The 16,559-nt window shown below is 42.4% G+C and overlaps 1 protein-coding gene across 1 annotated transcript in view; it reads left to right on the forward strand.

Moving 5' to 3' along the window:
• MEI1 (meiotic double-stranded break formation protein 1) overlaps window positions 1-16,559 on the forward strand; it is a gene marked incomplete at both ends in the record, with an annotated part of 68,750 nt that overhangs the window by 36,970 nt on the left and 15,221 nt on the right. Inside the window, 3 exons of the mRNA XM_082636596.1 lie at window positions 4,649-4,924; window positions 9,207-9,372; window positions 10,488-10,592. Coding sequence (XP_082492722.1) covers window positions 4,649-4,924; window positions 9,207-9,372; window positions 10,488-10,592 — 547 coding nt within the window. The remainder of the gene's footprint in view (window positions 1-4,648; window positions 4,925-9,206; window positions 9,373-10,487; window positions 10,593-16,559) is intronic.

A 16,559-nucleotide genomic window follows, 5' to 3' on the forward strand; every position in this document is an offset into this window, starting at 1 on the left:
AATGGGGGCTACTCTCCATTGCGGTGCATGGGCTTCTCGTTGTGGTGCGTGGGCTTCTCATTGCGGTGCGCGGGCTTCTCGTTGCGGTGCTTCTCTTGTTGCCGAGCATGGCCTCTAGGTGCGCTGGCTTCAGTAGTTGTGGCATGTGGGCTCTGGAGTGCAGGCTCAGTAGTTGTGGTGCACAGGCTTAGTTGCTCCACAGCATGTGGGATCTTCCCGGACCAGGGCTCGAACCCGTGTCCCCTGCATTGGCAGGCGGATTCTTAACCACTGCACCACCAGGGAAGCCTGAGTTTGAGTTTTCTAGTATCACAAGATGCTTCAGGCGTTCCTGCTTTCCCATCCTGTCTTGATTCTACCCAGTTAGGCTTTCACTCTTACCATATCCCTGAAAATGCACTTGTCAAAGTCACCAATAACATACATGGCTAAAGCCAGTAGTCAGTATTTTAGTCATCATCTTACTTGACCTATCAACAGCATCTCTTTTCTTTGAAACACTGCTTTTACTTGGCATCTAGAATACCGGGTATTCCTAGTTTTCCTCCTACTTCTCTGGCAGTTATGTCTCAGTGTATTTTGCTGATTCTCTTTTATCACCTTGACCTCTGAATGTTGTAGTACCTTAGGGCTCAGTCTGTGACTGCTTTTATTTTTTCTCTAAACTTACTGCTTTGATGATCTCATACAGTCTCATGGTTTAATTCATGGCTGGATTAAACAAGATCACTCTGGCCACTAGGACAATATAACAGAGGAGTACAAGGGTGAGGGTGCAGAAACCAGTTAGGAGGCTACAGCAATAATGTAGGCAAGAGATAGTGGAGTAGGTGGTGAAAATCGTCAGCTTCTGGGTATATTTTGAAGTTGGTGCCATAGGATCTCTTGATGGACCAGTGTGAAGTATGAGAATAAGAGAAAATAAAAGGATGTTTTCAAAGATTTTGGTTCTCATGAGGGTCAAAGAATTGTTGGATTGAAATACTAGAGGGAGTGAGCTGGAAAGATAGGAGGGGTGGTAGTAAAATGGGATGCTTGAAATTGGGATTATTTGGGAGGGTGCAGTTCTTCGTAATGACAAGGTCCAGATACTTGGCCGTGGGAATGAATGGCTGAGGCAGGTAGAGGAGATTAGAAGGAGGAAGTAAGAGAATTTAGAGGCCAGGGTTTTCAAACTAAGGAAGTGGGAGTGAAAATAGCCTCCCTTGAGAGACTGTAGGCAAAAGAGGTTTTTGGCAGAGAATCAAAGCAGCAAGGTGAAGGGAATATTCAAAGAGGTACAGGACAAAGGGAATTTGCTGATAACTGTGAGTGAGTTCTAGAGGGCACGTGGAAGGGTTGTGGAGCTGTGTAAGAGTGGGAGATGGGATTTAAAGAGGGCATGTCCTGAGCCATATGGGGGTGACCTGAAATTTCTGGGCTTTCTGAGGTGACTGATGTAAACGGGGGAAAAGGACAGAATAGGAATAGTCCTGATGGCTTCAAGACTAATAATCATGGCAAGATTGGTTCTTGGGGGCCCTCTCTTCCCATCTACCAGTGGGTGTGGAGACTTAGAAGGTAGTTTATGGAGGAGCTCCAGATTTCCCCTCTTAGGTGTGAATCCATAAATGATATATAACATTGTTTTGCATTTAAAAATTCTTATATAAATATATAAATGGCAATATACAGTCACAACTTGTTTTTTTACTTCATTTTTGTTTTTCTATTTTTATTTATCCAGGTTTTTAAAAAATTGTGGTAAAATACACAAACATAAAATTTACTATCTTAACCATTTTTAGTGTACAGTAATGGTATTATGTACATTAATATTGTTGTGCAACCATCTCACCACCATCTATCTCCAGAAATCTTTTCATCTTGCAAAACTGAAACTCTATACCCATTAAACAATAACTCCCCTATGTGCATTGACCACTTATCATGTGCCAGGTGCCAGGTGCCATGTGGGTCCCTGTCAGGCTTGAGGTGAATCAAACAAACTCCCTGCCCTCAGGGAGCACCAGGTTGGCAAGAGAGACAAAAAGATCTCCTACAAGGCAGGGAACAGTTGCAGTGCTTCCTGGAGCTGGAGGACCATTGAGAGCTACGAAAGCACAAGGGGCAAGAGGTTGTGTCCGATTGTGGCATCAGAGAGGCTTCGTGGAGGAGATGGAGGTAGTGAAGGGAGAACTTTCAGGCTGAGAGTAGAGCAAGATTTAAGATACAGAAGTGGGGAGTTACCCAGTCTATCCATCCAAGGAAGGAAGCCTAGTTTAGTGTAGCTTGGCTAGGTCATGTGGGAGAAAGAGTGGAAAGAAGCTGGGAGGTAGACCTAAGTCTTTAATAACATGCTCGAAAAGGAAATTAAGAAAACAGTTCCATTTACAGTAGCATTAAGAAATTAAATATGTAGGAATAAATTTAACAAAAGAAGTGCAAGGACTTGATCACTGAAACTCACAAAACATTATTGAAAGAATTTAAAGAATACATAACTAAATAGAAAGACAACCTGTGTTCACGAATCAGAAGACTTAATAGCCAGTTATAAGATAAATAAGTGCTGGGGATGTAATGTACAGCATGATGACTACAGCTAACAATGTTGTTTTGTATATTTGAAAGTTGCTAAGAAAGTAGATCTTAAAAGTTTTCATCACAAGGAAAAAACTTTTGTAATTATGTGAGGTGATGGATGTTGAGTAAACTTATTGTGGTAGTCATTTCACAATATATACATTTATCAGATCATTATGTTATACTCCTTAAACTTATACAATGTTATACATCAATTATATCTCCATAAAATTAGGATAAAAGAAGACAATAGTGTTCAAATGGCAGTACTCCCCAAATTGATCTATAGATTCCACATAATCTTGATCAAAATCCCTGTTGCCTTCTCTTTTTTTTTTAAGATTTAATTTTATTAATTTTTGGCTGCGTTGGGTCTTTGTTGCTGCGCACAGGACTTCTCTAGTTGCAGCAGGCGGATTCTCATCCACTGCGCCACCAGGAGAGTCCCTGCCTTCTCTTTTTTTGTCCAGAAATAGACAAGTTGATCCTAAAATTTATATGGAAATGCAAGGGACCCCAAATAGCCAAAACAATCTTGAAAAAGAAGCACAAGGGCTTTCCTCGTGGCGCAGTGGTTAAGAATCCGCCTGCCAATGCAGGGGACACGGGTTCGAGCCCTGGTCCAGGAAGATCCCACATGCCACAGAGCATCTAAGCCTGTGCGCCACAACTACTGAGCCTGCACTCTAGAGCCCGTGCGCCACAACTACTGAGCCTGCGTGCCACGACTGCTGAAGCCCGCACACCTAGAGCCCATGCTCCGTAACAAGAGAAGCCACTGCAGTGAGAAGCCCGTGCACCGCAACAAGGAGTAGCCCCCACTTGCTGCAACTAGAGAAAGCCCGCATGCAGCAACAAAGACCCAACACAGCCAAAAAAATTAATAAATTAAAAAAAAGCACAAGGTTGGAGGACTCACACTTCTTAATTTAAACTTACTACAAAAATAGAGTAATCAAGACAGTGTGGTTCTGGTATATGTCTAGGATAGACAACCAGATCAATGGAATAGAACTAAGAGTCCAAAAATAAACCCTTTTTTTTTTTTTTTTTTTTGCGGTACGCGGGCCTCTCACTGTTGTGGCCTCTCCCGTTGCGGAGCACAGGCTCCGGACGCGCAGGCTCAGTGGCCATGGCTCACGAGCCCAGCTGCTCTGCGGCGTGTGGGACCTTCCCGGACCGGGGCACAAACCCGTGTCCCCTGCATCGGCAGGTGGACTCTCAACCACTGCGCCACCAGGGAAGCCCAAACCCATATATTTTTAAAAGGATGCCAAGACAATTCAGTGGGGAAAGAATAGCCTTTTTAATAAATGGTGTTGGGACAGCTGGATATCCACAAGCAACAGAATGAAGTTGGACCCTTACCTCATACCATACACAAAAAATAAATCAAAATAGATCAAAGACCCAAATGAAGAGTGAAAACTATAAACTATAAAATTCTTAGAATAACATGTTAAGGAATTTGAGCTTTGTAATATGTACAATGGGAAGAGATAGGTTTTTGAGGGTTAATAAATGATTCAGAACACCTGCCCTTTGCTTTCTCTGTGCCAGGCCCTATGCCAAGTGCACAGATTAATCTGCCACAGTCCCTGCCCTCAAACATCTCAAGTCTAGTGTGGGAGGTAGACAAGTACACGCTGACAATTATGATACACTGTGGTATCATTATAGAGCTGGGTTTCTCAGCCATGGCACTATTAACATTTTGCTCAGTATAACTCTTTTCTGTGGGAGGCTGTCCTGTGAATTATAGGGTATTTAGTGGGATCCTGCTCTCTCCTACTGGATGCCAGTAGCACTCTCCCAATCAAGACAATCAAAAATGTCTGTAAACATTTTAAAATGTCCCCTGAGGATCAAAATCACCCCCAGTTGAGGACCACTGTTATAAGGTAAGCACAGTGAGGTTTTCTTTTCTCTAGAGGGTGCTGGGATGAGCCAGTGTAGATATCCTGGAGCACTGAGAAGCCAGTACATTTTTCCCAGTTATGTCTTGGCTGTCTGTGTTTGTTGGGGATTGGGGTCTCTTGAGTCCTCTGCAAGGTGATTTAGCCCCTTTCTTCTTTGCCTCCAGGCTGTGGTTGGTGCCATCAGAAAATTACTAGAGGGCATCTCGGACCTGCACCTAGTCTACACCCACCACCCCCTCCTGCTCAGGTTATTCCTGTTGTATCCAGAGCTGATGAGTAGGTTTGGGCACCGTGTCCTGGAACTTTGGTTCTCCTGGGAAGAGAGCATCTGTGAGGAGCTGGATGATGTCGCCTCTGCTGGGCAGCCCACCCTTCCTGCCAGCTTAGCAGCCCTGTTTCATGTGCTCAGAAGCAGCCCCAGCACCCTGCTCATTTTGCTAGTAGGTGACCACTTGCTCATTTCTACATTCAGAGATGGTGGGCCCTCTCTCTCTGGGAGCTGGTTTATTGAGGTCAGGAGGCACCTGCAGCTGCTTCTGCCTGCCTCTGCACTTATCACTGTTTCCGTGTGAGTAGGAGGTGCTTTCGGCTGGCAGGTGCCTGGTTTCTGTAAGTCTATACCCTTTCTTAAGTCTGATGGAGGTCTGCTCACTGAGAGATATGTGCCTCTCTAATCCCCAGGGGATATACCTATGAAATGCTGACCTCAGTCACCATTCCCTGTCGCCTCTCTGTCTTCTCTTAAGCATATTCTGTTAACAAGGGTTTGATGTCATAGGGGACCCCTGGGGCATGTAGATGAAGATGTCTGATAGCAGAGGGACTCAGCCTCTTTTCTACCATAACTCTCAGGATAATGTTACATGTGCAACACCCTCCCTTAGCCATACCCAGAATTTTTTTGTCATGAGTTTATTGCATATTCCAATGCTTTTTTTATGAAGTAAGACATTCCTATAATTTCTATCAGATACATCAGTTAGATAAGTAGGCTGCCTGCTGTCTGCAGTTTCTAACACACTGACTTTAATTCCATCTTTTTTTCCTCATTATTATAGAGATGACTGCTATAATTTATATATATATTTTAAAAAGGAAATTATTTACACATTTGACAATTTGTATTTAGTGACCAGTTACTAGTTTAAGGTCCCAAACTGAGTGCACTAGCATATGAGACACTCTCTTTAGAACCCCTGCCTTCAATGCCAGTTCACTTACTTGGCCCCCCACCCCTTAGTCCTGGAAGAATGACATAGCCCTTTAGAGAAGAGTGGGTGTTCCTTTGATATTCTTATCATCAACAAACATGATTCCCTGACTTTATTGGAGTGACTGTGGTGGAAATAACACCTGCATATTATATATCTCACATCCTTAGGTACCTACATCTGTCTGTATTCACATTCTCATGTACACACTCCCCACTCAGACTTAAATCTTCACCTTCTTCCCTGAGATCTGTCGTCTTGTGAAATCACACACGTGTTGGCTTGATAGGGGCCACATTCATGCTTTGGCTCAAATTCTTCCTTGGAGGAGGAAGAAAAGAGTAGAAGGAACGGGTTAAAAATAAACCATTAGTGCATAGGGAAAGAAGAAAAGATGGGATGCCAGGCAGAGTAGCAATGGACAGAGCTAAGGTACTGGATTTTCTTTGCCAGGTAATGTATTCAGGGTCAATTCCTCACACATAACAGGTACTTATAAATCTTTGCTGACCTGTTGAGTTAGGGGTCTGGACAGGTCTAAGTCTCTCAAAAAAGAAAAATTCAGATCTTCTGAGAAAGGTACTAATCATGATATCTTATTTTTTTCTTTTTAAACAGATGAAGAAATAGGTTTAGAGAGATTTGTCCAAGGTCACAAGAGCTGAGATTAAAACCCAGATTTTGACTCCCTAATGTTCTTTCCAGTAAACTCAGCTAAATTCAGTGTTTCATCTAATGGGAGAGCTGTTTGTTTGAGCACTAGGGATATAGGGATGAATTTCACCTAGTCCCTGCCCCATAGGCCAGTGAGGGACTCAGACACAACAAACCACTAACAACTGGAAGATGAAGGCTTCTCTGAGCTTCGGTTTCCTCACATGCATAAGGGAGATAACATGGGGATAAATGAAAGAATATATAGGAACACTTGTGATATGCTATACATGGTAGACTATCATTCACTGATTATTGACTGACTCTGAACCAGATAAAGAATGTTAATCTCACAGAGGCTTATTGAATTGCCACGGTCCTATAGCTAATAAAGATCATGACCATGACTGGAGCCTAAATTAGTGAGTTTTTAACTAAATTAGATCCTAGAAACATCAGTGGTAAGAAAAAATAGCAAGGAACAGCTTTGTTGTTTGTTCATGTATATATAATTCCTACCATTTCTCCCCAGCTTCTAGCCGCAGGAGAGGAAAGAGTCTAAAAATATGTGTTGGTACCAATTTCTGTTTTTGATATGTGTAATAACAGGTGAAAACAAAGCTGTTAATTGCCACTCTTATCAATGGGTGGTCTTTCATGTAGGTTGTTTATATGTAAAAAACAGAAGCTCTGTTTGTTCCCTGCTTGGCCACATCCCTCTGGTTGGTCCAGTCACAGAGAGTTCTGGACAGCTCTGGACAGGAGAGACTTCGGAGTGGGCCATGCTCCACCCAGAGCCTTCCCAATGACCCATATGGTGGGGTGCACTCCTTCCCCTGGCATTCAGCATGGCTGCCAAATGCTAAGTAGCCCCCTTCCTTTTGCACTGTTAACATTTACTAACTCAGGTTTCTAAGGGACCAGCTCTGGCAGTCAGGCAGCCGTGTGCCAGCGAAGGAGCAGGAGTGGGAAACTGGTTTGGCCTTGGGCCCTGTGACCTTGGGCAAATCACACCTCATCTGGGCTTTAGCCTCATACTCTGTAAAGTAAAAAAGGTTGGTGGAAATGAACCTCTAGCCCTCTCGTTCTGAGATCCTCTCCTTCCAGAGATGTTTTCTCAGTCCCTACAAGGTGACAAAAATGAAGCCAATCTCATCCCTGCCCTTCATTAAATCACAGTGTAATAGAATTTACAATGCCACTGCTTTCTTGATAGGCAAACTACTTAATCTGTCCCAGTTTGCTCATTTGAAAAATCGGGATGCACCTACCTGGAAGAGTTATCATGAAGATACAGATAAGGTATAAACAAACATATAACTATAGTTTAAACACAGCATAGTACCTGACATTATCAGGCCCTAATTGAGTGATTGCTATTGATAATGTCAACAAAAATTAATAGTCAATCTAAGAAAGAAATGGAAAATTTTATTTGAGCCAACCTGAGGATTATAACCCAGGAGACAGTCTTTCAGAAAGCTCTGAGGGAAATTCCCTGGCGGTCCAGTGGTTAGGACTCTGTGCTTCCACTGCAGGGGGAAAGGGTTCGATCCCTAGTTGGGGAACTAAGGTCCTGCAAGCTACGTGGTGTGGCAAAAAGAAAAGGAAAGCTCTGAGGACTGTTCTGCCTGTAAGAGGTCAAAGCACAGTGATATAAGTTTTTGAGACAAATGGTTAAATGATGTGTTACTGACAGTTTACACAATCCAGATCTACATGTACAAAGCAAGTAGTGGGTCACAGGTCATCGTGGCTCCTTACAAGATTAGGAAGGAAATTATCCCCTAAGGAGTTGTGCAGTTGTGACCCTTGATGAGATTAAGAAAGAATGTTGTCTCCTAAGGAAGTCTGGTTAATGCAGATGCACAGTATACGCCAAAGGGGAGGGAGGAGGCCCAAACAAGTAGAAAAAAAATTTTGTTAATTTTTCTAATCTTGCCATAAAATATGAATTATTTCATCAATATTATAGTTGTTTCTCTGGCAGCTGCGGAGGTTTTTAAAGATCCAGGCCCAGACACCCCTGTGCTACCCAGTGATCAGCCCATCTGGATTTGTCTGGCCAGTTGCCCTGTAATCATCTCTCTCTGTGTGTCAGAAGCTGTCTTCCCTGGAAAGGGAGTCTGTGTGTAACCTTGGTTTCATGACACCCAGCCCTAACTGGCCTGTCCAATGGAATTGGCTTGTTTGAGCTGGAAAGTGCCTGGAGCTATCAGTAGGATAGCCTCTGGTGTGGCTTCTGCTGGCTTTGCCTTTAACATGTACTCATTAAAATAACTCTGAAAGCAAATAAAAAGCAATGTTCTTTCCCACCTTCTGAAACCAAGGCCTGTACACCTTGGGGCAGAAATAGCCAGATGCCATGGCAGAGACAGGGCCTGATCTGGTCCTTGCTTCCCTTCCTGTACCCTGAATCTGTCCTAACTCATCCTCTGCCTGCCCTGTGACATCTCCATCCCCCACCCCCTTCTCCCTTAAGGCACACTCAGGTCCCCTGTTCTGAAATAACCTCTTCTTGACCCTGTAATTCCATTTACAAGAGAGAGGCATCCGGGAAAGTAGAAAGAGCTTTGGGCTTGGAGTTAGGAGACCCGTATTCAAATCCTGATTGTGCCACTTACTAGCTTACATGAACTTTGGTACATCATATAACCTCTCTGAGCCTTCATTTTCTCCTATTTAGGATAGACTTATTAGACAAGATGATGCATGGTAGGTGCTGAGTGAGTGCTTCTTTCCCCAGGTTCTGTGACACCATCATTTGGGGCCCTTCCCCAGCTCCTCTTTTATTCACTGTCCACCTGTCCCTAAGCATAATGCCCTCTGAGCTCTGGCTTCCTTCTCTCCTGCTCAGGACCTCATCTATTCCAGTCCAGTGGACACAGCCCGCAAGGTACTGATCGTCCTGAGGACCTTTTTGAGGAGGAATGAGGATGTCCAAGTGGGTGGTCTCATCCGAGGCCACTTCCTGCTGATCCTACAGCATCTGCTGGTGGAACATGGGTCCTCCCCATCAGAAGGTCAGTCTGCAGCTGCTGGGGGCATGTATTGACCTGAAGGTCAGACAGAAGTGGCATCTCTGCCCTGATGAGGTCTGCTCTAGGAGAGAGAATCAGAGTTTTCCATGCAAAAGAAAAGTCAGAACAGTGGGGCATCAAACTAGACTTTATCTCCTTCCTCTCATTGGAGAGTGGGTGCTCAACATATTTGGTTTGTGTGTGTGGTTTGAGTGTGCTTATGTTTAATGTCTGCATGGGTGAGAGTGTTTGATGTATGCATGCATGTCCCCACCCTGCCCAGCATGTGCTCGGAGCTGTTTGTCACAGGAATGGCAGCCTCCAGTTGGGAAGAAAAAAGGGGTAAATATTGGGGAGGTCAGGGAGGCAGCAGCAGCCAGCAGGGGCTGGGAAGGGGGTAGATCTGTGATGTATTGGAAGCTCCTGGTGAGATCCAAAAGGATGGTTTCTAAATCTGGAATGGGACTCCCTGGAGTCAAGGAAGCTTGATATTTGGTACAGTATGAAGACACTGAAAGACTGGGATTGGTCTGTTTACGCTTAGAAAGTTGAATTTTTAAATTTCAAAGCAATTAAGAGGAAGTAGCTAGAGAGCTGTGACTCACTTGGTTCAGTTCTGATTGAGGACGGCGGTTTGGAGGTATGTTTAAGGGTATCTAGAAGAGCTGAGTCTTTCTTTTTCAGGGAAGGACAAGCCACAACTGACTAATAATAGTGTTTAAGAGCCATGAGATTTCTTGGAAGCACATAGTGGAATGACTCTGAGCACTGGATTGAGATTTGGGTTCAAGTCCTGGCCCTGGCCCTGCCGCTGTGGGGCCTTGGAGATGTCACTCAGCCTCTCTGGGCCTCAGTTTTCTTAACTGCAAAATAGGAATAACAATCCCTACTTCACATGATTTTTAGGATGATTAAGTGAAATAATGAATTCCTGGTACCCAACCCAGAGCTGGCACTCAGTACGTCAGTTTCCCCTCTTCTAGATGAAGAAGGGAAAAGACAGGAAATAGGGGTAAATCCCAACAAACTATTTACTGCTGGTGGGTCATGGGTGCCTGTCTGACCTTAGGCTGATCTGATGGTCAATCCCCCTGACCAGCTCTCCTTGTTTCTCACAGCCTCGGGGAACCTGCCTTTGCTGCTGAGCCTCCTCTCCTTAGTGCAGCTGAGGAACGAGTCAGAGCAAGAACTGGACAGCATGGCCATGAAGCTCCTTCACCAAGGTGTTCTGGCTGCTTGGGACAGTGCCTGAGGGCCTGGGGCTTGGCGTGCTGTGGGTGTGCTCTCAGTGGTGCTGGCCTTGTTCCTTTCTTCCACCCTTTCATCTTTTTGGAAGAAGCTAGTGGGTCAGTCTACTCTTGTGGGCTTGTTGTTTTTTTTCTTTTTGGAGGAGAGAGAGGTTTATTGCAGGGCCATGCAAGGAGAACGGGGACTCATGCCCCCAGACCCTGAACTCCCCGAAGGGTTTCAGCAAAGCATTTTTAAAGGCAAGGTGAGGGAGGAGGGTTGCAGGGTATGCAATCAGCTCGTGCACAGTTCCTTGATTGGTTGATCTCCTGTGGGCTTCTTGATAAAGGACCTTACAGATCTTTCTCTGCTCATTCTCTGGGAATGTTTGGAAAAAAAAAAAAATCACTGTGACAAGCTCCAGAATCAGGAATGCCTAGGTTTGTTCTCAGCTTAGTCACTAATTATGCAACCTTGGGCAGTCACCTAGCCTCTATGAGCCTTTGGTTCCTCATAGGTAAAATAATAGTGCATACCTGATTTAGGGTTGATACAAAAATAACCGTAGATGTAGAATGCCACAGGATGCTTGGCACAGAGTAGGCCTTCATTGGGTACAATCCATGTATCTTCATTTTTCCTGGCACAAGCTCAGTTTTCCACTTCACCCCACAGTTGACTCAGGATCTGATGATCCAGTCACAGTTCTCTAGGCCTCTTTTCTACCCATACTTCAAACCTCTCAGGACCTTTTATTGCTCATTAATGCGGTCACTAGTTCATAGGCAGTACCCTCAGGAAGATTTGTTGAGGCAAGGTTGAAATTAATAGGAGAAATGGTGTGTCTTCAGGACCTGTGGACTGTCAGGTCCTCTGGCCACAGGTGAGGATGTTTTTTTTCCCTGCCTGGAGTCCAGGGCTCCTCATGAGAAGATCAGTGTCCAGCTCAAAAAGAGCCTCCAGGCCTGACCTGGAGCTAGTCATCGCCTGCCTATCTTATCAGGTTAAGGGTGATGCTCAGCTGGGAGGGAGGTCTGTGTGTGACAAAAACAGCCATCAAAAGGGCCTCTAGGGAATGGACTTGAGGACACAGGGAGGGGGAAGGGTAAGCTGGGACAAAGTGAGAGAGTGGCATGGACATATATACATTACCAAATGTAAAATAGATAGCTAGTAGGAAGCAGCCTCATAGCACAGGGAGATCAGCTTGGTGCTTTGTGACCACCTAGAGGGGTGGGATAGGGAGGGTGGGAGGAAGATGCAAGAGGGAGGAGATATGGGGATATATGTATATGTATAGCTGATTCACTTTGTTATAAAGCAGAAACTAACACACCATTGTAAAGAATTATACTCCAGTAAAGATGTTTAAAAAAAAAAAGCAGTAATCTACTAAAAAAGAAAAAGGGCCTCTAGGGAATTCCCCGGTTGTCCAGTGGTTAGGGCTCTGCACTTCCATTGCAGGGGGCATGGGTTTGATCCCTGGTTGGGGAACTAAGATCCCACAAGCCATACAGTGTGGCCAAATAAATAAATAGAAAGGGCCTCTAACAGGGAGAAGTAACATGCTGAAACATACACATGAAATGAATATACATTTACGTATAACCCTTGAGTACTTTTATTTGAGAGCATTGAGGGTAGAGGACTGTAGTTCACAGGTGAGGGTATGGTTGGGGGGCCTGCTTGTCTGGTTGACCACAAGCCAGGTAAAGTCAAGTGTGCTGTGGCTGCCAAAAAAGTGAATGGTGGGGAAGACAGCAGAAGCAAGAAGAACTACATTCCTGCAGCCTGTGGATCAAAAACATTCACAGAAAGATAGACAAGATGAAAAGGCTGAGGGCTATGTACCAGATGAAGGAACAAGATAAAACCCCAGAAAAACAACTAAATGAAGTGGAGATAGGCACCCTTCCAGAAAAAGAATTCAGAATAATGATAGTGAAGATGATCCAGGACCTCAGAAAAAGAATGGAGGCAAAGGTCGAAAAGATGCAAGAAATGTTTAACAAAGACCTAGAAGAATTAAAGGACAAACAAACAGAGATGAACAATACAATAACTGAAATGAAAACTACACTAGAAGGAATCAATAGCAGAATAACTGAGGCAGAAGAACGGATAAGTGACCTGGAAAACAGAATGGTGGAATTCACTGCCAGGGAACAGAATAAAGAAAAAAGAATGAAAAGAAATGAAGACAGCCTAAGAGACCTCTGGGACAACATTAAATGCAACAACATTCGCATTATAGGGGTCCCAGAAGGAGAAGAGAGAGAGGAAGGACCCGAGAAAATATTTGAAGAGATTATAGTCAAAAACTTCCCTAACATGGGAGAGGAAATAGCCACCCAATTCCAGGAAGCACAGAGAGTCCCATACAGCATAAACCCAAGGAGAAACACGCCAAGAAACATAGTAATCAAATTGGCAAAAATTAAAGACAAAGAAAACTTACTGAAAGCAGCAAGGGAAAAACGACAAATAACATACAAGAGAACTCCCATAAGGTTAACAGCTGATTTCTCAGCAGAAACTCTACAAGCCAGAAGGGAGTGGCATGATATACTTAATAAAGTGATGAAAGGGAAGAACCTAAAAACAAGATTACTCTACCCAGCAAGGATCTCATTCAGATTTGATGGAGAAATCAAAAGCTTCACAGACAAGCAAAAGCTGAGAGAATTCAGCACCACCCAACCAGCTCTACAACAAATGCTAAAGGAACTTCTCTAAGTGGGAAACACAATAGAAGAGAAGGACCTACAAAAACAAACCCAAAACAATTAAGAAAATAGTCATAGGAACATACATATTGATAATTACCTTAAACGTTAATGGATTAAATACTCCAACCAAAAGACACAGGCTTGCTGAATGGATACAAAAACAAGACCCATATATATGCTGTCTATAAGAGACCCACTTCAGACCTAGGGACACATACAGACTGAAAGTGAGGGGATGGAAAAAGATATTCCATGCAAATGGAAATCAAAAGAAAGCTGGAGTAGCAATACTCATATCAGATAAAATAGACTTTAAAATAAAGAATGTTACAAGAGACAAGGAAGGACACTACTAATGATCAAGGGATCAATCCAAGAAGAAGATATAACAATTATATATGCACCCAACATAGGAGCACTTGAATACATAGGACGACTACTAACAGCTATAAAAGAGGAAATTAACCGTAACACAATAATAGTGGGGGACTTTTAACACCTCACACCAATGGACGGATCATCCAAAATGAAAATAAGGAAACAGAAGCTTTAAATGACACAATAGACCAGATAGATTTAATTGATATTTATAGGACATTCCATCCCAAAACAGCAGATTACACTTTCTTCTCAAGTGCACATGGAACACTCTCCAGGATAGATCACATCTTGGGTTACAAATCAAGCCTCAGTAAATTTAAGAAAAGTGAAATCATATCAAGCATCTTTTCCGACCACAACACTATGAGATTAGAAATCAGTTACAGGGAAAAAAACGTAAAAAACACAAACACATGGAGGCTAGACAATATGTTACTAAATAACGAAGAGATCACTGAAGATATCAAAGAGGAAATCAAAAAATACCTAGAGACAAATGACAGTGAAAACACTACAATCCAAAACCTATGGGATGCAGCAAAAGCAGTTCTAAGAGGGAAGTTTATAGCGAAAGAAGAACAAGCAAAACCCAAAGTTAGCAGAAGGAAAGAAATCATAAAGATCAGAGCAGAAATAAATGAAATATAAACAAAGCAAATAATAGCAAAGATCAATAAAACTAAAAGCTGGTTCTTTGAGAAGATAAACAAAATTGATAAACCATTAGCCAGACTCATCAAGAAAAAGAGGGAGAAGACTCAAATCAATAAAACTAGAAATGAAAAAGGAGAAGTTACAACAGACACCGCAGGATACAAAGCATCCTAAGAGACTACTACAAGCAACTCTATGCCAATAAAATGGACAACCTGGAAGAATTGGACAAATTCTCAGAAAGGTATAACCTTGCAAGACTGAACCAGGAAGAAATAGAAAATATGAACAGACCAATCACAAGTAGTGAAATTGAAACTGTGATTAAAAATCTTCCAACAAACAAAAGTCCAGGACCAGATGGCTTCACAGGTGAATTCTATCAACCATTTAGAGAAGAGCTAACACCCATCCTTCTCAAACTCTTCCAAACAATTGCAGAGGAAGGAACACTCCCAAATTCATTCTATGAGGCCACCATCACCCTGATACCAAAACCAGACAAAGATACTACAAAAAAAGAAAATTACAGACCAACATCACTGATGAATATAGATGCAAAAATCCTCAACAAAATACTAGCAAACAGAATCCAACAACACATTAAAAGGATCATAAACCATGATCAAGTGGTATTTATCCCAGGGATGCAAGGATTCTTCAGTATACGGAAATCAATCAATGTGATACACCATATTCACAAAATGAAGAATAAAAACCATATGATCATCTCAATAGATGCAGAAAAAGCTTTTGACAAAATTCAACACCATTTATGAAAAAACTCTCCAGAAAGTGGGCATAGAGGGAACCTACCTCAACATAATAAAGGCCATATATGACAAACCCACAGCAAACATCAGTCTCAATGGTGAAAAACTGAAAGCATTTCCTCTAAGATCAGGAAGAAAACAAGGATGTCCACTCTCACCACTATTATTCAACATAGTTTTGGAAGTCCTAGCCCCAGCAATCAGAGAAGAAAAAGAAATAAAAGGAATACAAATTGGAAAAGAAGAAGTAAAACTGTCGCTGTTTGCAGATGACATGATACTATACATAGAGAATCCTAAAAATGCCACCAGAAAACTACTAGAGCTAATCAATGAATTTGGTAAAGTAGCAGGATACAAAATTCACAGAAATCTCTTGCATTCCTATACACTAATGATGAAAAATCTGAAAGAGAAATTAAGGAAACACTCCCATTTACCACTGCAACAAAAAGAATAAAATACCTAGGAATAAACCTACCTAGGGAGACAAAAGACCTGTATGCAGAAAATTATAAGACACTGATGAAAGAAATTAAAGATGATACCAACAGATGGAGAGATACACCATGTTCTTGGATTGGAAGAATCAATATTGTGAAAATGACTATACTACCCAAAGCAATCTACAGATTCAATGCAATCCCTATCAAATTACTAATGGCATTTTTTACAGAACTAGAAGAAAAAATCTTAAAATTTGTATGGAGACACAAAAGACACCGAATAGCCAAAGCAGTCTTGAGGGAAAAAAATGGAGCTGGAGGACTCAGACTCCCTGACTTCAGACTATACTACAAAGCTACAGTAATCAAGACAATATGGTACTGGCACAAAAACAGGAACAGATCAATGGAACAAGATAGAAACCCCAGAGATAAACCCACGCACCTATGGTCAACTAATCTATGACAAAGGAGGCAAGGATATACAATGGAGAGAAGACAGTCTCTTCAGTAAGTGGTGCTAGGAAAACTGGACAGCTACATGTAAAAGAATGAAATTAGAACACTCCCTAACACCATACACAAAAATAAACTCAAAATGGATTCTAGACCTAAGGTAAGACCGGACACTATGAAACTCTTAGAGGAAAATATAGGAAGAACACTCTTTGACATAAATCACAGCAAGATCTTTTTTGATCCACCTCCTACAGCAATGGAAATAAAAACAAAAATAAGCAAATGGGACCTAATGAAACTTCAAAGCTTTTGCACAGCAAAGGAAACCATAAACAAGACGAAAAGACAACCCTCAGAATGGGAGAAAATATTTGGAAGTGAATCAACAGACAAAGGATTAATCTTCCAAATATATAAACAGCTCATGCAGCTCAATATTAAAGAAACAAACAACCCAATCCAAAAATGGGCCAAAGACCTAAATAGACATTTCTCCAAAGAAGACCTACAGATGGCCAAGA

The sequence above is a fragment of the Mesoplodon mirus genome, assembly GCF_964341445.2.
Source record: "Mesoplodon mirus genome assembly, chromosome: 11".
Lineage (NCBI taxonomy): Eukaryota > Metazoa > Chordata > Mammalia > Artiodactyla > Ziphiidae > Mesoplodon > Mesoplodon mirus.